This window comes from Diceros bicornis, chromosome 14 (assembly GCF_020826845.1).
Source record: "Diceros bicornis minor isolate mBicDic1 chromosome 14, mDicBic1.mat.cur, whole genome shotgun sequence".
Lineage (NCBI taxonomy): Eukaryota > Metazoa > Chordata > Mammalia > Perissodactyla > Rhinocerotidae > Diceros > Diceros bicornis.
The window spans coordinates 22,608,187-22,628,468 of NC_080753.1; the positions used below are offsets into that span (position 1 = coordinate 22,608,187).

The 20,282-nt window shown below is 53.6% G+C and overlaps 3 protein-coding genes across 8 annotated transcripts in view; 1 reads left to right on the forward strand and 2 right to left on the reverse strand.

The window, feature by feature from the left end:
• Nucleotides 1-2,729, reverse strand: part of PTK7 (protein tyrosine kinase 7 (inactive)) — a 56,495-nt gene extending 53,766 nt beyond the window's left edge. The window contains exon 1 of one of the 2 annotated variants that reach the window (XM_058554331.1): nucleotides 2,494-2,729. In XM_058554331.1, coding sequence (XP_058410314.1) covers nucleotides 2,494-2,572 — 79 coding nt within the window. In that variant the 5' untranslated portion in view covers nucleotides 2,573-2,729. Of the gene's footprint in view, nucleotides 1-2,439 lie in introns of both variants that reach the window. The other variant, XM_058554330.1, reaches the window with a different exon arrangement.
• A 1,253-nt stretch (nucleotides 2,730-3,982) lies between these two features.
• KLC4 (kinesin light chain 4) lies at nucleotides 3,983-15,737 on the reverse strand. 5 transcript variants are annotated; one of them, XM_058554337.1, is made up of 16 exons: nucleotides 15,163-15,569; nucleotides 13,745-14,026; nucleotides 12,532-12,762; nucleotides 11,015-11,096; nucleotides 10,197-10,407; nucleotides 9,622-9,709; nucleotides 8,208-8,309; nucleotides 7,815-7,988; nucleotides 7,436-7,535; nucleotides 7,185-7,237; nucleotides 6,933-7,003; nucleotides 6,642-6,750; nucleotides 5,917-6,048; nucleotides 5,518-5,633; nucleotides 5,106-5,169; nucleotides 4,317-4,446 (listed from the first exon to the last, which is right to left on the reverse strand). In XM_058554337.1, exons 2-16 carry the CDS (start codon nucleotides 14,000-14,002, stop codon nucleotides 4,396-4,398), a joined length of 1,842 nt encoding a protein of 613 aa, XP_058410320.1. In that variant the 5' UTR covers nucleotides 14,003-14,026; nucleotides 15,163-15,569; the 3' UTR covers nucleotides 4,317-4,395. The 5 variants fall into 5 exon arrangements, with proteins under 5 accessions (XP_058410317.1, XP_058410319.1, XP_058410315.1 ...); XM_058554335.1 differs by lacking the exon at nucleotides 15,163-15,569 and adding an exon at nucleotides 14,729-14,848; XM_058554334.1 differs by lacking the exons at nucleotides 5,518-5,633; nucleotides 15,163-15,569 and adding an exon at nucleotides 15,642-15,737 and having other exon boundaries at nucleotides 3,983-4,446.
• Nucleotides 15,738-15,929: 192 nt separating this feature from the next.
• MRPL2 (mitochondrial ribosomal protein L2) lies at nucleotides 15,930-19,741 on the forward strand. Its single transcript, XM_058554338.1, has 7 exons — nucleotides 15,930-16,061; nucleotides 17,207-17,375; nucleotides 18,200-18,341; nucleotides 18,454-18,569; nucleotides 18,646-18,756; nucleotides 19,063-19,136; nucleotides 19,492-19,741. Exons 1-7 carry the CDS (start codon nucleotides 15,966-15,968, stop codon nucleotides 19,702-19,704), a joined length of 921 nt encoding a protein of 306 aa, XP_058410321.1. The 5' UTR covers nucleotides 15,930-15,965; the 3' UTR covers nucleotides 19,705-19,741.
• Nucleotides 19,742-20,282: the final 541 nt, after the last annotated feature.

Consider the following 20,282-nt stretch of genomic DNA (forward strand, 5'->3'; position numbering starts at 1 on the left):
CCACTCAACCCTGCTCTGAAGGCCAGGAGTCTGACCGGATCCTTTGGCAAGTGATGTGCAGAGATTATCCTGCCCTCCCACCATACTGCCCAACATCTGAGCAAGCCCATCACTGATAAAGGCAACTCCTAGGCCTGAATTACAGGCTGCAGAGCCTTGAGGAACCTACAGGACAGCCTATCTCAGAATGTGACAACTCAATTTCTCCAAAGAAACAAGAGCCTGGAGGAAAGAACCCAGAAACGAGGATGGATAGTGACCACAAATGATCATTCAAGAGGTTGGGGCTATTGAATGCCAGGTTTCAAACATCAAGCCCTCTCCTCCTCCTCCACCATATTTATCACTACGGGGATCTCCAAGTTTGGAAAGTTACTCAGCCATTTACAGCATAATTACCCAAACTTCAAAATGGTCTAATCCACAAACCTAGCCAGCCTAGGTCCCTTACTCCAGCCTTATTAACAGTGGACTCTCACTACCATTCCAGTTAATTACACAGTTAAACAATGAGATGAAAAAATCTACTGTAATCTATTAAAAAATCGTTGCCCCCTTAAGTCATGCCGTCCGGGGGTGGGTCGAGTCCCCGGCTTTCCCTAGAAGACAGCAGGGGCCTCAGCCTCCACTGAAATTGTTTACAGCACAGGGACCGGTTCCACACCAAGGCACATTTGGTGGAACTGATTTAAGGCTCTCATTAAAATGTTCCTTTGTTGAGCACAAGACATCTCCCCACCCCCAGAGGAGATTCCAGAGCTCCAGTCCCAAGCCCTTAGCCTGCCCTAACCTCCCCCCACAGGCTCCCCCCTCCGCTAAACACCCGTCACCAGATTACCATCGATTACCATCAGCGTCATTGTCTCACGGAAGGAATTTAGGAATTTAGCATTTGTTGAACAAGAGCCCCGTATCCACCAGAATCTCCCCTTGACTCCAGAACTCTAAACATCAGCAATGAAGGCAGCCATATCGGGCGACCCACACACCAAAACCCAAACAGCCAGCTGGCCGACCTAGGAAGCCGGTGAGCTGGGGTTGCTCACCTATATGGCTGGGCCCCTGATCCCAGTTGCACAAAAAACTTCCATACTTCATCTGGGAGCAGATGTGGGTTCTGCCATGAGCAATAACCACCTCACACATCACAGGGAACATAGGGCAGCTCCAGAAACACCTCCTACAAATCCCCAGAGCTTCTTCTTACCTCTCCGTCCTGGGTTACAATTACCTGTCCTTTTACAACTAGGGGTGGGGGAGATGTTGATTCCATCAGCACCAAAACCCCTCAACAGCTGGCAGGCCAGGGAGATGTCAGAAATGGCAATTCTCTACCCCAAGCCTCCTCATGGCCACTCTTCAAAGGGGGAAAATGATAAGCTAGGACCAGGTCCCCTGGGCAGAGTTCCCCCAGAGAGGGCTGCTACCAGAATCATCACCAAAGATTTTGTGTTTTGGGGGAGAGGGGGCATAAATCCAGTCCCGGCTGTTTGGGGTGTGCGGGTAGCTTGGTGCTTTCCTGTAAAGCACTTCAACACCTCCGTGGTAACGCTCAGGTGTGACCAAGCCTGGAAATAAAGGCAGGGGGAGAGGTGGTCGGGTCCTGTCTGCCCTGAAGATGCGGGCCACACCCTCATCAAAACGCTGAGGCCCTCCAGGACAAGACCTAATGAACTCTTTTTGCCTTTCTACCCGTAGAAAGAGAGATTTTCTTTCCTCGGTGAGGAGAGACAGGATGGAAATCCAGGAAGGAGCAGAACAAACCCCGTCCGCACCTTTGCAGGCCGGCCATGCCCGATTTTGGCAGCGGCCTTCACACATTAGTCACCGCGACAGCCTGGGACTCTCCGCGACCCTGGCAGGGAGTGGGCTCAGGGCTCAGGCCCAGGAACAAGAGGAGATGAGGTGGGCCCTAATTCTTCCCTTCTTCCGCCCTCATCAGCAGGGCCATCAGGGGTCCCAGCTTGGCCCTGGAACTCGGAGGAGGGAAGCCGGGAGCGTCGGGCCGGCGTAGGTAACAAAGCTCCGCGCCCTGCGCGCCGCAGGTCGGTCCCGCATCCGGCCCCAGGCCGGCCTCCCTCACCTAGGCTGAGCCTGCCGGGGGGCTCCGTCTCCCCTGCCTCCGGCCACCTCACTGCACCGCCCTAAGTGGGGGGCAGTCGTTTCTCTCCCGAAAAGAAACTCCCCACCAGGGCCCGGGAGCCCGCAACGCCCGGCAGTTCCCGAGCAAACTAAACTCAGCGCAGGCCGGGAAAACTCTGGAGGCTGGGAACGCGCCCTCGTGGGCGCGGGTGGGAGAGGGGCCCCGACCGAGTCCGCGGGGGCTTCGCCACCGCCCGGCTGCCGGGACCGCGCATCACCAGCAAGCCTCTCCACCACTCCAGGGTGTCTTCCTCGCTCCAGCCGCCCCAACCCACCTCCCCGGGTGCCCCCTCTTGCCTGCGGGGCTCTCGCGCTTCCTGAGCCCCGATCCCCCAGCTCGCCGGGACTCACCGCCCAGCAGCGGCAGCAGCAGGACGCTGAGCAGAGGCAGCCGGCGGGAGCTGCTCGGGGCTCCCCGCGCAGCTCCCATCGCGGCGGGCTCGGGGAAGGAGCGGGCGGGCGCGCAGACCGCGCTCCGCGGCGGGCCCAGGAGGCCGAACGCACTGGAGCGCGGGCGCCGCTGCAGCAGCCGCAGCCGGAGCCCGAGCCCGAGGCGTCCCGAGCCGGAGCCGCGCGCGCCCGGTATCGCCGAGTCCTCGCGCGCCGCCGCCGCCGCCAAGCCCCGCCCCGCGACGCCCCCTCCCCGCTGGCCACCGCGCGGCGCCCCGCCCCTTCGACGCCCCCTCCCCGCCACGGCGGGGAGGAGCTCGCAGTTGGGGGAGGGGTCTGGAGATGGATGGGAGACCGAGGGAAGGAAGCCCCGGGGTGTCCGGGGGACCTGAGCGAGGTAGGGGAGCGCAGGTTCTGCCTACCGCCTAGAGTGCAGGGACTCAGGGGAACCAGAGTGACTTTTGTGATTCCGTGGCCCCTGGGGAGGACAGTTAGTTCTGGGCCTTCCTGGGGGCTTTGACCAACAGTTCCGCCAAATTCTCCCAGTAGGAGAGGAAAAGGTGGACTCTGACTCACTTCTCAGCTATTTGAAATCCTGAGGGAGACCTAGAACAGAAAAGTGTCCTTAGTGTCCCCAAGCAGGGTAACCTGGAGATACTCTGGAGCCCTAGGAGAGATGTAGCATGGAAGAGTGAGGGACCAGTGCATGGCTGTGGCCTGGTTTGGCTCTGGACCAATCTGAACCCAAAGGTAGAAGCAGACTGGGCTCTGAACGTCCGGCTGAAGGCTGTTAAACTGACAAATTCATCCCAAGTCCATCTCCAGGCAGTCTGGGCTGTGTCAGGGCATGGCCAAGTCTCCAGCTGTGGGGAGGCCCAGCACAGCCCTTGTTCCAGGCACCCCCCACCCCCAGCACCACCACCCCCACATTCTTTCTTTGTTGTGAAAGCAGCAAGGGGTGTAGGAGGAGGGTCAGGAGGAGTCAAGCTTTAGAAGATGGGCCCCAGCTGCTGCTCAGGCCTCCAGGATATGCTGAGAGGGGATGGATAGTGAGTGCCTGGTCCCCCTCTGGCTCCTCCGGAGGGGCCCCCAGGACTGCTCAGACCTCCCTTCCCCCAAGCAGCTGGGAAGAGGAGGGGCAGCCACAGAGGGCCTCACAGGCCAGGAGCAGTGGCGCCAGGACTCCAGGGTCCTGCCACATGGCCACCACATGTCCCTGACAACCCAGTCCACAGCACCTTCTCCTTGGATTGTGGGCCTCCTCCCCCATCCCCCAGATGCCTTCCTGCAGGCCCTGCTGGAGAGGATACAACAGGGGAAGGAAGAGAGGAGAGATTCAAGAATCCACACTCCTCCTGTGCCCCATCCATCAATGCCCCTCACCCTTCTGGGAAGGGCCCCAACACAACCCTTGCTTCCTACCCTCTTCAGTCAGGACACGAGTGGCAGAAATGGCTACCTGATTGTTTTATTTAAGAAAAGTGAAATACGTGGACCTGAAGTGAGGCAGCAGAGGGAACAAGAGGGGCCAGAGCAAGGCAGCTTGGCTGGCCAGCCCCAAACCCTCTGACAGAAAAGCCAGCAGCAGGCTACATCTCTGAGGTGCGTACCTGCTCCTTACCCACCTTGGGAGCCTTAGAGCTAGCTACTCTAGAGGACCACAGGGTGGGGAAAAGGGTGTCCTGAGGGTCCTTCCGAGGTGGGATTCCTGAGGAGGGAGCCGAGACCCTAAGGGCAGCAGCAATCTTCTAGTTAACTGCTCCCCCTTCACTGTCCCACCTTGGGGTTGGAAGAGCCAGGAGCAATAGGGAATGCTGTGAGGGCTGTGGGGGGACCCAGCAGACCTGGGGGGCAGGTTGAATGTCAGCTGCTTGAAGAGAGGTCCGTAGTGCTGGCACTGAGGCCCCGGGAGACCTGAAACAGACAACACCATGCCATCAGCACAGGGACCTCAGCCTCCCAAAGACTGTCCCCTGGAGTCTGTCCATCTCTTGGCTGCAGTCTACCTCTGGACCTAGGATGGAGCCTGTAACCTCAACCCCAAGCTCTAAGGCTTTGTTTAGACTTTGCTAGGATTTTCCAGAAGGCCACAGTCTGGTGGAGAAAATACCTGGAAAAGCCACATGAGTACTGGCATATACTTTGAATGTGTTGATACAATTGGTCATTTCCCATTAATATATCATTACTGTTTTCTCAAATGGTGATGATTTAACAGTTTTTTTCTTTTGCCCTTCTCATCTACTGCTGAGTCCCCAAGTGAGGAGTATGGTGGCTGCAGGAGGAAGAGCAATTAGTATCCCCAAATCATTCTTAAATTGTTCATAATTCCAAAGTACCAGTTTAGAGAACATCAATTCCTGTTTCCCTCCTGATTAATTTATTTGCTACTATCTCTGGCCCAAAACTGTCCCCTGGTGGTCACCACCCCCAACAAGCTGTCTGCCCAACTCTAATTCCCTGGCTAGTCTTCATCCCAGATGACTCTCCCCTCTTCCCTAACTCCCACTGGGCTGGCTCCATGGCTGTCCTTTCTTTCTCACCCACCAGTACACTCACAGCACTGCTCTCACCTGGAGGGGGGCCACACTGGCTTGGTTCAGATAGTTTAAGGAGGCTGCCCGCTTCATGTTGCTGCTACAATGGAAAAAGAAAGAATTGAGGCCTCTTCTCTTCCCCTTGAGTGGCCATAAAGCTGCGGGCCTCTTGGGCACTGCCACATGAAATCAAATCACTGCCTCCCTCCCATCCGACCCCCCCAACACACACACACTCTCTCTTATCTTCATCAGTAACCAGCATCTCAGGTTTTTTTTTTCCACCACTGGGGCAGCCATTTTTCCCAAACTCTCTCTCCATGGCCATGCAGTTGACCTCCTCCATGCTTCTCTCCAACACACTTCTCCTCCAGAGATGAGGGGTCAAGAGAAGTAGGAGGCAAGGGCTTATGTGCCTGCTGTGCCATATCTCAGTCTCACAGTGTACCTGGAGGGCCGAGGCTCGGTCCCTTGGAGCTTCCTTACTAGGAGTTCGCTGCTTCTACGAAGCACATCCCGAATCTTGCCCAGAGAGCCACTCCTCTGCAGGGTCCCACTGCCATCCTGGCAGAGAGGGGTAGGGAATAAAAGCTAAGGGGATCCCATGCAGACTGGCTTCTAAGTCTACTCTGCCATTTATTCTGCACACACACCCCCTCCCCCAAAAGCCCAGTGAGTGAAAGCAAGAGCCCTGACAATAGCTGGCTTGCAGAGATGCCCCTGAGAGGGTTAGGGTCACTGGAATGGGGACAACACGCCCTCATGTCCTGCATGGACAGGCTCAGAGCCTCTCACCACCACCAGCAGGAGGGGGCAGGAGAGATCAAGGGGCAATAACCAGACTTACCCCTGACCACTCCACAGCCACAGAGGCATCTTCACCTCCCTCGAATTTCACGCTGCCCTCCTGGGAGGTCCTTCCACTGTCACCCTCCCCAAGCAGCTCAGCCACCTTGGTCTGGCTGATAGGGTCAGTGCCCTGGAAGGAAAAGGAAGGAGCTGGGACTTCCCACTCCTGAACTCCTCAGGATGGGGCTTTCAAACTTTTTTTCACCATTAGCCACAGCAAGGAAAACATTTTTCCTTGTGATGTCCCAGTACACACATCCTGGAAGGATACTCACTTTTTCCATTTGCAATGCATTCCTACATATAGATATGTGTATGTTTTTAGCCATGGCCCACACTGAATTGATTTCATGACCCATAATGAGTCAAGACCCACAATTTGAGAAACTCTGACCTAGGGCTCCTCTCAACCTCAACCGCCTCACCCATACCACCCATGCCCCTCCTCAGTAGATTCTTCAAATTGCAAAAAGGCAGAGCTTCCCTTTTAATAGTCCCATTTAGTGAAGTGAACCTTGAACTTGGAGTCCTGACCTCAAAGGGCAGGTGGGAGGGTAAGAACACACTTAAAAACAACCACAACCACAAGAATGTCTCACCTTCCTCTCCCCGTCTTCCTCTTCAGCCTCTCTTCTTACTCTTCAGAGACTCACAAGAAGCCTCAGTGGTCCCCCATTCCCAGGGCCCTACCTTCCGGACCTCCTTCCCCTCCTGGTCTCGAACCTGTTTCCGGGAACGCAGGGCACATTCCTCCAGGGTCTCAGCTGCCTCCAGCTTTCCCTGGCGCCTGTACAGAGCTCCTAGGTTTCTCAGAGTGGTGTTCACTGTGGGGCTGTGGGGGGTGAGACCAGGGAAGAAAGTCAGGATGAGTTCAGAAAAGAAACAGGAGAGAGTGGGAGCAGAGCTAAGGCCGAGGGAAGCTCAAAGGGAAGGAGGGAAAAGGTCCAGGAGGCCAGGATCAGGGCTTGGCTGGAGGACATCAGAGACCAAGCCAGCTTGTCACTGGCTGCTCACCTGCTCACTTTGCAGGCCTTGTACCAGCCTCCGTACTCAGCGTAGGGTGTGCCCCCATCACGATGCCGGCTCTGCAGGAGGACACAGTGGGAGAGGAAGCCAGAGATGAGAGTACAGAGATGCTGGTGCACGCTAGAGTGCGGGCTGGGCTGGGGAAGGCACCATGCATCTGCGGCTGGGGCTGGTGCTCGGGTGGGAAGTCAGGAGCTGGGCCAGTTGCCTCGGGCTCCCCAGGCTGGGCCCCCCACTCACTTTGCTCATTTCCTCCCGCTCCTCTGCATGCATCCAGATGGGCTTGTGGTCGTCTGGAGGTGATACACGGGAAGTGGTGGTGAGATTAGAGAACAGAGCTGGACAACATGGGAGAGCCAGGACCCAGAGGCCCAGAGGGCTGGACTAAAGGCGTCTGGCTCCCCCTGCGAACCACTGTGGCCTAACCCCACTCCTTTGGTCTGCATTTCTTTTCCTCTCTGCAGCTCCCTCCCCAGGCCCTCACCACTCACCATCCACAGACCCAAACTCCTGCACATGAGCACGGGTCAGAATCTCTTTGTAGAGCGTCTCAGCCTCAGCATATTTGCCCTGTTTCAGGTAACAGGAAGCCTGGGGGCAGGAAGGCAAAAACACAGGAGCAAGAGATGGAGACAAGGTCTCAGCCAGGCTCAAGGATGTCCACTTCTTGGTCTCTTTATGACCTTCCCCAGAGATCCTCCTCACACCTCCTTTTCTAGCTGCAGGGTCAGGGGCTCCCACTCCACTCCCAAGAGGCTATGGAACTTCTGCCTTCCAAGTGGAATGGAACAGATCCCTCAGCCCCAGAGATGAGCACAAAGGCGGTGAGGTTAGTGTACCAGACTATGATGCTTTCCCTTCCTCCCTTACCAGGTTGTTCTTGGTCCGGGCTACATTAGGGTTGTCTGGCCCCAGCTGCCCCTCATAGATGGCCAGGGCCCGCTGGTAGTAGCGTTCCACGGCCTCATACTTGCCCTGGTTTTGGCACAACAGGGCCAGGTTGTTCAGCTGCTTTGCCACATCTGGGTGGTCAGTGCCCAGGACCTGAAGGGGAGCAAAGGAGCAATAGATGGCTACAATTGTGTGTGCGTGTGTGTGTGCGTGCAGATGCCCATGCGGGGTGCAGGGGGAAGGGAATGACGGAAGAGGGAACAAGGCAGAGATAGGGAGTGAGAAAAAAAGAAGTGAGGGAGGAGGATAGACCAGAAGAAGATGGTAGAGGGGTCCCAGCAGCAGGGAAGAACGGGGAGAGGGCACAGGCACCTTTTCTCGAATCTCCAGTGCCCGCTGGCACAGCGGCTCCGCCTCCTTGTATTTGCCCCTTTTGCCATAGAGCACAGCCAGATTGTTGAGTGTGGCAGCCACCTAGGAAGACAGGCATGTCCCCTCAGACACTGGTGCTTTCAAGGACCTTGAGAATCGAAGGCCCTCCCGCTGCACAGCAGGGCCCCACGCTGCACAACTCCAAGAGAAATGGACTCTGCCACCCTAGCCAGAGGCAGGGGAAAGGGAAATGCTGAACCATGGCTCTGAGGTTCTCCGGGGGCGGTATCGCCCTCTAGGGGGATTTTTAGACATTTCTGGTGGTGGTTTTTTTTTGGTTGCCATGAAGATTGGGGGCACTATTACCTTTGGGGAGGTAAGGATGCTACAGATGTTCTGCATGTGTGGGACAGCTCTGCCAACTTTTGAATGTCCTGCCAGACATTCAAACACTGAATGTAAGCTTTGACACTTAGAGGAATACGAAGATAGGAGTTATGTTTTCTGAGATACATCATCCCTGCCTATCACATGTCACAACACAGGGAATTATTTTCACATAGTCAGCTCATGTTCAAAAATATCTTATTTCTCATTTTTTCCACTTTGAAAATCTATCATTTGTCTTGGCATGCTATCCCTACTTAAGGTTATTTCTTTCTTTCTCTTATCATATACAAATAAATCTGGTCTGTCATTACTTATTCCAACACTGATTTTAACCTCATATCTACCAATACTTCTGCTCTGTCATTTTTTAATATCTCTTATATAGAATGGCTTATTGGTAATACTTTTAAATCGAAAGTTATGCATTATATATCAGACTACTATATGTTGTCTTCAAGCACAGTTGTACTCAATACAACTGTTACTATATTGTTTTTATATTGTAATGTATTATATACATTATTTTATTATAAATTACTTTCCTTGTTTCTCTTTTATAATAATAGAGTATCAGGCCGGCCCCGTGGCTTAGTGGTTAAGTGCGTGCGCTCTGCTGCTGGCGGCCTGGGTTCGGATCCCGGGCGCGTACCAACGCACCACTTCTCCGGCCATGCTGAGGCCACATCCCACATACAGCAACTAGAAGGATGTGCATCTATGACATACAACTATCTACTGGGGCTTTGGGGAAAAAAATAAATAAATATAATAATAGAGTATCATTCAGTTTTTTGGGAATTTATATGTGTAGGTAGGTTACATTATCTATGAATTAAATTTCAGGAACTTACTCATTGTAAGAAGGAATCACTGGGTCTCAGAGAGTTGAGAACCACTGGGATCAGTGGACAGTGCCTGAAAGAATGGAGTCCTCATGCCTCCTTCCTAACCACCCCTGGTGAGCAGATGGACAAACTAAGAGAGGCCAAAAGAGCATGGGGGAAGGAGGGCAAGGAATACTGACAGCAGGGTGGTCCCGGCCCAGGGTGCTCTCCCGGATGCTGAGGGCATCATTCAGCAGGTGGGCAGCTTCTTTATACTTATTCTGGTCTCTGGAAGAGGACAGAAGTGACAAGGGGTTACCCTGAACTCTGTCCTCAAGCCATCTCCTTCCCTCTTTCCCTTTGGGACAAGTGAGGTACATTTAGGGATTGGGGACCCCCATGAGGAGACAGGAAGCCTGATATGAGCAGTGAGAGGGGTTCACCAACACACCCATACATGGATGCAGAGCACTGCCATGCCAAGAGGAGGCCACAAATTATAGGATGCAAGAGACAGAAACAGAGAGAAAGACACCCTCCCCAGAGAAGAGACTGGAGAAGCAAAGAGCCTGAGTGATGAGTATTCTCTGGGGTCAAGGGCTCAGGTACAGAAAGACTGAGAGCTCTGGTATAGGAGAAAGGCCCCCAGTGGGGTGTACCTGGGAGGCCCAGCAGGGAGAAGTAGTGCCTTGCAGAGAAGAGGAATGGGAGCTAAAGGAGGACCAAGGTGGGAATCTGGAGGCAGATTCACAGTGAGGAGGAGGGCAGTACTCACCGATACACCAAAGCAAGGATGTTGAGCATGGTTGCAACATCAGGGTGGCCGCGGCCGGATGTGCGCTCCAGGTCCTCCAGTGCCTGCTTGCAGAGCGGCACAGCCACCTCATAGCGACCCTGGGCTGCATACTGGATTACCAAGTTGTGCAGTGTCCGCAACCTGGCTGGGATCTCATATCCGCTGTGCTGGGCACCCTGGCCACGGGACACTAAAGCGTCCCAGAAAATGAGCAGAACTCCCTCAGGGGACTCTTCCTCTCCCCTTTGCAGTCTGCCCTCCCCACCCTACTCCATGTCTTGTTCCATGCCTGTGCCCACCCGGACCAGGCTCTCTCCCGAGACCCACCTCAACTGCTATTCTTTTGCCCACTCCCTTCCACCTGTCAAACAATCTCATTTGTTCACCCAGTAATTCATTCATTCAACAAACATTTACTCAATGAGTGTGAGCCAGGGACTGTGCCAGGGATACAAAGATAAGAAAGACCTGGTTCTTTCCTTTGAGGAACTCTTGCTCTTCCACACCAGGGTCATTCTCCCCTCGACTGTGAACTCCTTACTGGCAAGACCTGCGCTGTTCTCATCTCGGTATCCCTAGTGCCTGGCATGGTGCCTGGCATGTTAAGTGTTTCATAAATGTTGATGCATAATGGGGAGGCTGAGGAAATCAAAGCACTAGCCCGGTCCTTGCCCCATCTCCAGAGCAAGTGGAGAACCTATTTCTGGATGGTGAGCATCCTGTGTACAGGGGAGGCCACGGCTGGGACCAGCCTCTTGCGGCCCCTCTTCACCCTCCAACTCCAGAGGCAGACTCACAGCCGTTGCTGGGGTCTTCTTCCTCCTCGTTGGGGAAGAGGTCATCCAGGGAATCCTTGGTGGCATCACCCTCCTTCTCCTCCTGGAAGAGAAGAAGCAGCACCTCTGGGCCAAGATATCCCCAGCAGCCTCTTTAGGGCGCCTCTAAACCATGAAATCACTGGCAGGTGGGGCCTAGGAGAAGAGAAGACTCTTTTTCATGTCCCTGCCCCTAGGAAGGCCAGTGTCTGTCTCGCCAAGTTCAGGCCTCTCTCGTTTGCAAATCTCGTGACTTTCCCTTCCTTCACATCAAGAGTTTCCTTCCTACACACTCTCCTTCTCCAGCCTCCACCTCTCTCCCACTCAGCTCTTGAAATTATAGCCCTGTGCTCATTCCTGTGTGTTTACATTGATTACAGGTCTGTCCTGTCTCTCCTGAGGGCAGGGAGTGTGTCTGATCTTATTGACACGTACCCAAAGTGTCTAGCTCAGCCATCATCTGCCACTGCTCACTCTGGACTTAGTGCCCAACCCTCACTGTCTACCCTTCTTCCACACTGGGCAAACTTGCTTTACCCCACCAGACACTGCAGCTCTATACAAACACCTCCAACCCTCCTGCCCAGCTGCGCCAATGTGTCCCATGCAAATCATCCCACTTTCCTGGGGACAGACCAACTTTCCAGCCTTGGAGCCTTATCTATGACACACACCACTCAAGGTGTAGAAAGCTCCTCCCTCTCCATCATCCATCAAAATCCATCCCAACTCCTAAGCCATTCAAATAAAAAATTCAGTCTAAATCTTACCCATCCCTGTACCCCACCTCATCTGCCAACCTTTCTCAGACCATTCCAGCCCCCAGGAACCCATCTCCTTGGAATTCCTCCCACACTGACTGAACCATTCATCCAGCACTGAGTGCTTCCTGCTTTGTGTTGTCACCTACATGTTCTCATGTGTAAGCCTTGTCCCTACTGCTACATTATAATTTTGAAACGGCAGGAACTCTCTCTTATAGTTCTTTACATCTCCCCCACACACATCTTGCACTGCCTAAGGCACAGAGATATGTAAATGACTGTTGAGTGAGGGTTAAATTTCACACATTTTGAGAGCAAATTTTAGGATGGTTTTGCTCAACTGGGCTATGCTTTCCCTAATTGTAGCACTTAGAATTCTGGATTAGAATTGTCCAGGTGCTTTATGTGCCCCCACACACACACACCCCCACCCCCCCCCCGAGACCTATAATTGTGAGAGCAGGAACTCTCTCTGCCTCCTTCACTGCTGCATCCCCAGCAGAGTGCACAGGGCCTGGGCATATACAGTAGTCATTTAATTAAATGTTGATCGAATGAGTGAATGTTGCTTCCCCCTTGCTGTCATCTGGAGTTGGTGTTAGGACCCGACTTCTGCCAGGTGGGGGCAGGCTATGCAGCACTGCTGGCCCCTGTGCATGATGAAGCAATTGCCCCCGTGTTTGTGATGACTCCCAGCTGTCTGCCTGCCCGCCAGCCTCGCCTGCGCACACTTACCGCCGTGTGCCCATCCTCATCATACTGCCGCAGCTGCCCCAGGAACTCCAAGTGCTTCTTTTCCTCCTCCAGCTGAGCCACGGCTTGTTCACTGCGCTGTAACCGTTGCTGGGTGCCTGCCAGCTCATCCCGGAGCCACTGGTTCTCCTGGCACAGCCGCCGTACCTGAGCCCGCAGCTTCTGTTTCTCCGACTCCACTGTGCTCAGGTGGCTAGCCAAAGCCAGCATCACCTAGGTAGGCACATCCTCTGAGCACCAGACTCTGGGTAGGCGTGTTCAGAGATAGGCGGGAGGGGAGCCTACCGGGAGGTGGCAACACTGGCAGGGGCCAGGAGGTGGGGTTGGATAGCAATGGCTCTACCTTCAAAATATACCCTGAATCCAATTTCTCACCACCTCCATAGCCACCACCCTGGGCCAAGCCACCATCAAGTCCCACCTGGATTACTACAATAGCCTTCTCACTGGCCTCCCTGTTTCTGCCCTTGTTCCCTTAGAGTCTATTCTCAACCCAGCAGCCAGATGATCCTTTTTAATGTTGTTAGACCACATCACTCCTCTGCTCAAAACATTCCAGTAGCTTCCATCTCACTCAAAATAAAAGCAAAGTCCTTATGATGACCTACAAGTTCCACATGATCTGTCCCCCTCTCCCCCAACCCCATGACCTCTTGAATTTCATTTTGCTTCCCCTCATTCACTCTACTGCAGCCACCCTGGGCCCTCAGGGAACTCATTGGGAAGGCTCCAGTTCAGGGCCTTTGCACTTGCTGTCTGCTCTGCTTAGGATGCTCTTCCCTCATTCATTGTATGACTCATTCCCTCACCTTAAAATCTTTGCTCAAATGTCACTTATTCAGTGAGGCTTTTTCTGACCACCCTATCTAAAATTGTATCCTCTGTCCATACTCCCTGATCCATTTCCTCCTTAGCAATTATCATTCTGGCATACTGAATTATTTACTTATTTATTTGTGTATTGTCTGCCTCCCCTAGCTAGAATCTGAGACAGCAAAGATTTTTGCCTGTTGTGTTCAGTGATGTGTCTCCAGTGCCCAGAAGAGCAGTTCCAGGCACATAGAAGGGGCTTAATCCATATTTACTGAATGAATAAATGCAAGCATCTAGGACAAGGGGATCCCAAGTGATCCCAAACCTCCAATCAGACAACTGCTCCTCCATGGGCCATGTGGTACCACCTCCTCCCTCTCACCTGGGCCTCACTCAGCCCCAGCTCGATGTTTTCCATGGAACGGCGCAGCTGCCGGGCCTTCTCGTGCACCAGCCCTTCTTCATGGCCTCCCTGCTGCAGACACTCGATGGTTTGGGACAGACTTTGCAGCACAGCCTGGTGTTCACTGTGTAGGGCCTCCAGCCCTTGGCTCACCAGCCGGGTGCTTCCCAGGATCTCCTCCTGGCTGAGCCGGTGCCCTGCAGGCTCATCCCGCTGCCCCAGTACCAGGCCTGACATCCTGGCCGAGGGACCTTCCCTAGACTAGGGAGAAAAACCAGAGCTCAATGGGGTAAAGATAAGAAAGATAGGCTGAGCGCCTTGGCTAGAGGGTGGATGAGAGACAGCATGGGTGACCCTGTGGTTTAATCGGAGAGAAAGAGTGACCTGTGGGGAGGGAGTCGGCAACACTAAATACAAAGCTAAGGTGTGGGAGAGAGAGAGGGAGAGGGAGAAGAACTGACTTGAATGAAGAAAGACCATAGAAGGAGCAAAGGTGCAGAGAACTAGCAGGATTTAGAACTTAGGAACAGAACAGAAAAGGAGTTAGAGAGAGAGCTTGGGTTGGGAAAAGGAATCAGGAGATGAGAGCACTATAGGGAACACAGAAAGTTTGGGGAGAGTTGCATAGGAAATAAGGTTAAAGCAGACAGGAGAGATGCAGAAAATAATGCAGAGGTTTTGAAAAAAGAAAAGGAATAGGTTTCAAACTTAAATCAGGGAAGAGAGGGAAAAGAAGAAAACAGGAGCCTTCACTGCAGGACCCAGATGAGAGGGCCGCAGAAGGCTCAAGGTCTTCAGGCTGCGTCACTCACACAGCTAAGCCCAGCATCTCCAAACCTAGTTAGCCCTGCCTCTTTCCCCACTAGCCTTCAACCCATACTTCCCACCCTCCCTCCCCCAGGTGTCAGGCTGTCTTCCTACTTCCTCCAAGAGCCTTGTTTCTCATCTTTGAAGTCCTCTTACCCGTATACACAGCAGAGCCCTTGGCTGTGGTGCTCAGCCTGGAGCCCGGAAGAAACTCTATTCAGCAGCCAGGGACTCAGAAGGATCTGCCCTGCCCAAAGTCCAGAAGTCCAGCTTTCCCACCCCTTCTCTCACCACTTCACAGCCACACAGAGGACCTGGCACAGAGCCCCACCCAGGACAAACACCCTCCCCCACCCTGCCTACAGGTCTTCAAAGACGACCAACGTCCCTCCTCCATCCCCAAGCCAACCTCCCACCCAAGGCCTGGGGAGCTATTTTCTCGAAAGAAGGGAGTGAGACTGGATCTGAGACCTGCGGCAAGGGGCGTGTCTGGGAAAGGGTGTGGAGGGAGACCTGGTCACTCCCAGCCCAGGCACTTCCATGGCTGTCTCTGTCATGATCACCTACTAACAGGCTCTGAAAGGAGTCACCTTAGGGTGCCTCCCAGACGCCTGATGATTCAGGGAAGAACGGCCAGTCTGCTGAGCGGCTGCGGGGTCACAGGGAAACGCGGCGCTGGGAGTTAGTCTCCTGGGCCCAGGAATGCGGTTGAGAAGTGTCCAAGGCAGTCGACCTGCCCTGGGGCCCAGGGTGGGGATGGAGTGAGACGCGCGGGGGCGACGGGGGAGGTGCAGGTGGACTGCCGAGGTCCGCGTCGCAAGCGAGGACACACGGGCCCGACAATTCCCTGAGGTCACTGAGTCAGTCTGTAGCGCAGGGGGCGGGGCAGGCCGTCTGTCTGTCTGTCTGGACGCCGAGGGGCGGGAAGAATCGCGGGGGGGCGGGGTTTTTGAGTCCGTCCGGAGTTGTGTGCGATCGGTCGGAGGGGGTTTGTTCCTCTGTCCTGGAGTGCGGGAAAGAGGTAGCAGGACCTCAACCTTCAGCCCCAGAGGTACCTTCAAAGACTCACCCGCAGTCTGTCGGTCTGGCGGTCGCCCCTGCCGGTACTGCCCCTTTAAATCCATCATGGCTGCCGCTCGAGGCAATTGTTTTGACGGCTCTGGTGGGCGGGGCCTGTTTCATAGTCACGCGACCTAATAGCCGCCCGAGGATTGGCCCTGACCACGAGCTGGGAGGAAAGGAGGTGTGTCTACAACTCGGTCTCGGGTTCTCTGCCTGCCTCTTTTTACATCATGATGGAGCGACGACACCGGGACCTATAGCGTCATCCAGGAGCGCCAGGTGGCTAAAGGTAATGGTGGCGTGCTGAGCCCAGCGGAGCCTGGCCATCGTCATGGCCCTGCGGGTAGTGACGCGCGCTCTGGGCTCTCTGAGCCTCACGCCCCCGGCAGCCGCCGTCCCCAGCCCGAGCCTGCTCTCGGCCACCCAGGTAATCCTACTGACCTGGAAATGAGGCTGTTTCGGTTCGGGCCGCCGGAGAGGGGGCACTGGGGATGGGAGGCAGGGAACGCGAGGCTGGTCAGGAGTCATGCCGGCCTGTGACCTTGGATAAGTCGCTCTCAGCCTCAGCTTTCCTCTGTAGGTGTTGCTGTCTCACAGGGCCGCTGGATTCCTCAGACGAGCTATTGGAGGTGAAAGTGCTTTACAGATCACCCGTTGTACAGGTTTCAATAATAATTGATATTTGTTGAGTGCCTATCATAAGCTTAGCAAAAATAATAGACGTTTTAAATAAATGAACTCCTTTCAACCAGTCTGTAAGGTAGTTACTATCATTCCCATTTTACATATGAGAAAACTGGTAAGCAGTCCAAGGTCACATATCAGTTATCCAACCTAGGCAGTTTGGCTTTAAAGCCTGGGCTCTTAACCATTATGATAAGCATTAAGGATGAGTTATTGCTGAGATTAGAGAATGCAGGGCAAGAAACCAGAATAGGACCCTAAAGAGAACATATCACAAGGTCCCCAGTGGGTGATTAGTGAATCACAGAAAAGAGAAGTTGTAAATCTTGCTCCTCTGGACCTTTCAAGCTGATGGTAGTTTGGCAGATGAATACTTAAAATTCAAAACCAAACCAACCTACTCTGTGAAATGCTGGGAATACAGCAGGGAACAAGAAAGAAATGATCCTTCTCCATTCATATCTGAAAAACTCACAGAAACATAATGCAGATGGGCAAAAGGTATTGGTGCTAATGGTGGTACATGGATGTGTGGAAGTTACCAGCTCTGGAGAAGGGAGTTGTTTAGGAAAGGAGAAGTTTCCTGGAGAGAGTTTTGAGCCAAATTTGGAAGGAAGTGCACCAAGGGGAGAACATTCCAGTGAAGAAGTACTTCAGAGGTGAGAAGATCAAATGAGGAGAGGTAATCAATACACACACCTGTGGATAAACATTCTGCATTGTTATTTGTGCAAGTGGTAAAGAGTGGAGTTTTGGGACAGCTAATCTAGAACACTTCCAGGAGGAAGTCGGCTACAAGCTAAACTTAATCTGTGCCCTCTCCCTTGATTCTCTGGTGCTTCTCCTTCAATTAGCTTTAAAGTGAAAAAGATTTTTGTTAATCTCTAGGTAACAAAAAATGCCCTCCTCCAGCTGCCCACTGCCTCGATGTTGCTTCCCTGCCGCCCACTCCTTACCTCTGTGGCCCTTAGTGCCAATTTTGTTTCCTGGAAGAGTCGTACCAAGTACACCATCACACCAGTGAAGATGAGGAAGTCTGGGGGCCGAGACCACACAGGTGGGAACAAGGGCAATAGGATTTAAGCAGTAAAGAGGGAAAACATGGTAGGATCCTAGGTCTGTATATAGATACAGGCAGAGGAATGTAATTAAAAAGCATTTATTAGGGGGCTGGCCCCATGGTGTAGTGGTTAGGTTCAGCGTGCTCCGCTTTGGTGGCCCGGGTTCATGGGTTTGGATCCTGGGCACGGACCTACACCACTTGTCAGCCATGCTGTGGTGGTGTCCCACATGCAAAATAGAGGAAGATTGGCAGGGATGTTAGCTCTAGTGAATCTTCCCCGAGCGAAAAGAGGAAGATTGGCAACAGATGTTAGCTCATAGCGAATCTTTCTCAACAACAACAACAAAAAAACATTTATTAGACTCCAGCATATACTATATGTGTAAGAGTGAGAGAGTAGAATTCAAAGCAACAGACAAGTGGTCTGTGCTCCTAAAGACAATCTAGGTACTTGAAGAAAACCGGACATACACAGGGAGTTCCATGACATTTTTCTTCGCACCCTTCAAAAACTTAACAACAGTTGAAATTGAGCACTATTTACATGGCTCTCAGTAAACTTACTGAAATCAGTAATTTGTAGAGATTTTATCTGGAAGTTTTATACAATTTCAATATCATATAATTGTGTTTTTACCAAGCTCCTTGTAGATGTTTCCCCATCCCTATTGACCCCATTGTACTGTGCAAGTTTTTATAATTTTCTGCTTGTGTCATAATGTTGGGAAGCACTGCTCTCTCCCAGGATGGGCCTGTTCCCAATGCTGGGAGCTGATTCATCTGACCTGGGTCATGTCCCCACACTGTCCTGACCATAGGCCGAATCCAAGTGCATGGTATTGGCGGGGGCCACAAGCAACGCTATCGTATGATTGACTTTCTGCGGTTCCGGCCTGAGCAGGCAACCAAGCCAGGACCCTTTGAGGAGAAGGTTGTCACTGTCCGCTATGATCCCTGTAGGCAAGTTTGGGATGTGGGGTGATGATGGCGTGGCTGAATGACTGCTCTGTGGCTTTTCAGAAGATGTAGGGCTGCCTAGATGGTCTGCTCACCCGAACCTCACCCTGAACAGGTCAGCAGACATAGCTCTGGTTGCTGGGGGCAGCCGGAAACGCTGGATCATTGCCACAGAAAACATGCAGGCTGGAGATATAATCCTGAACTCTGACCACATAGGCCGAATGGCAGGTGAGAGATGTCTGCCAGATGTGTGTGGGCTGGGAGGCTGCAAGGGTTCTGGTGCTGATGAAATTCCATCTTTTAGTTGCTGCTCGGGAAGGAGATGCACATCCTCTTGGGGCCTTGCCTGTAGGGACCCTCATCAACAACGTGGAGAGTGAGCCAGGCCGGGGAGCTCAGTATATCCGTGCCGCAGGTATAAAGAAGGAAGCTACTTGGGGTTTTACAATTTGGAAGGCCAGAGGGTACCTGAGGTCACAATTCTCTGGACCCACGGGCTCACATCTGGTCCACTGGCAGAGCAAAAGAAGGAAAAAACAAGGCAAATGAGGATGAAGAGGTGCTTGTGTTTTGACCTAACATATTACATACATCCTGCTTCAGTGTATCTGCTCCCAAAGGGCAAAGCAAGTGGTGTGGGGTGTGGTGTATGGCCCTCTGTAAAACTCTTCCCCACCTCCTCCACTGTGGAGGGTAGCACAGCTGCTTCTCCCTTTCCCAGGGACATGTGGTGTGCTGCTACGGAAGGTGAATGGGACGGCCATCATCCAGCTGCCCTCTAAGAGGCAGATGCAGGTATGTGTGTGGGTACAGGTGGGAGGGATCAGCACAGAAGCTTTTGGAATGTACCTTTCCTGTGCCGGATAGCTCCCAGGGGTTTTATGTTAGGAACTGCTGTGAGCTGGGTCTGTCCTCTTATGCCATGTGACTAGGCATACCTTGTCAGGCTAACACCATGGTGGAATAGGATACAGTGTCTTTGGTTTTCAGCTACTGTAGGACCCGCGCTCAGGTTCAAGTACGTTGTGCTTTTCCCCTGCCCTCTCCCTTCTCTCATTGAGTGTAAGAAGCCTCCCAAGAATCCAGGCCCTCAACAGTGTCAGGCCCTTTCCCCCTATGTGCATTCTTCTCCATCTGCTTTCTCTGTCAGGTGCTGGATACGTGCATAGCAACAGTAGGCCGAGTATCCAACGTTGATCATAACAAACGGGTCATCGGCAAGGCTGGGCGGAACCGCTGGCTGGGCAAGAGGCCTAACAGCGGGCTATGGCACCGCAAGGGTGGCTGGGCTGGCCGAAAGATTCGGCCGCTGCCCCCCATGAAGAGTTACGTGAAGCTGCCCTCAGCTGCTGCCCAAAGCTGATATCCCTGGACGTTAATAAAATGGCCCCCCATTTTTATCTGTTACTGTTTTTTTGGGAGGGAGGATGGTACATACTGGACTGGGAACAAAACAGGAGCAAACAACTGAGATGGGAGGAGAAAGGAAAGGATAATGTGGGGGAAAGACTGAAGCTGCTCCCCCCTCATTTCCAGCCGCCCCCTTGTCTCAGTTCTTTACATGTAATGGAGGAGGGGGAATAAATGACCTCCAGCGTCTTTCTCAGTTCTGACTTTGGGAACGGGAAAGGCACTTCCGGTGGCAGGAGGGAGGACCAGGAGGAAGAGGAAAGGGCGGCGCAGAGGAGGAGGTGCCGCGCGTCGCCGCGGTGGCACCGGCGGCTCCGCCCCAGCGCTGTCTCAAGGCCCCCACCTTTCCGCTGGGCCCGGCGGAAATGAGCCGCGGCTCCGGGCGGGCGGCGCCGCTGGTGGGACCAGGCCCCGCCCTGCCCTGCCCTGCCCTGCCCCGCCCCGCCCCAGCGGCCGCGAACCTGCGCGCGGGCGGTGACACTGGCCCGGCCCCAGGGCGCTCGCCCTGCGCGCCACGCCCCCTGCCCGGCA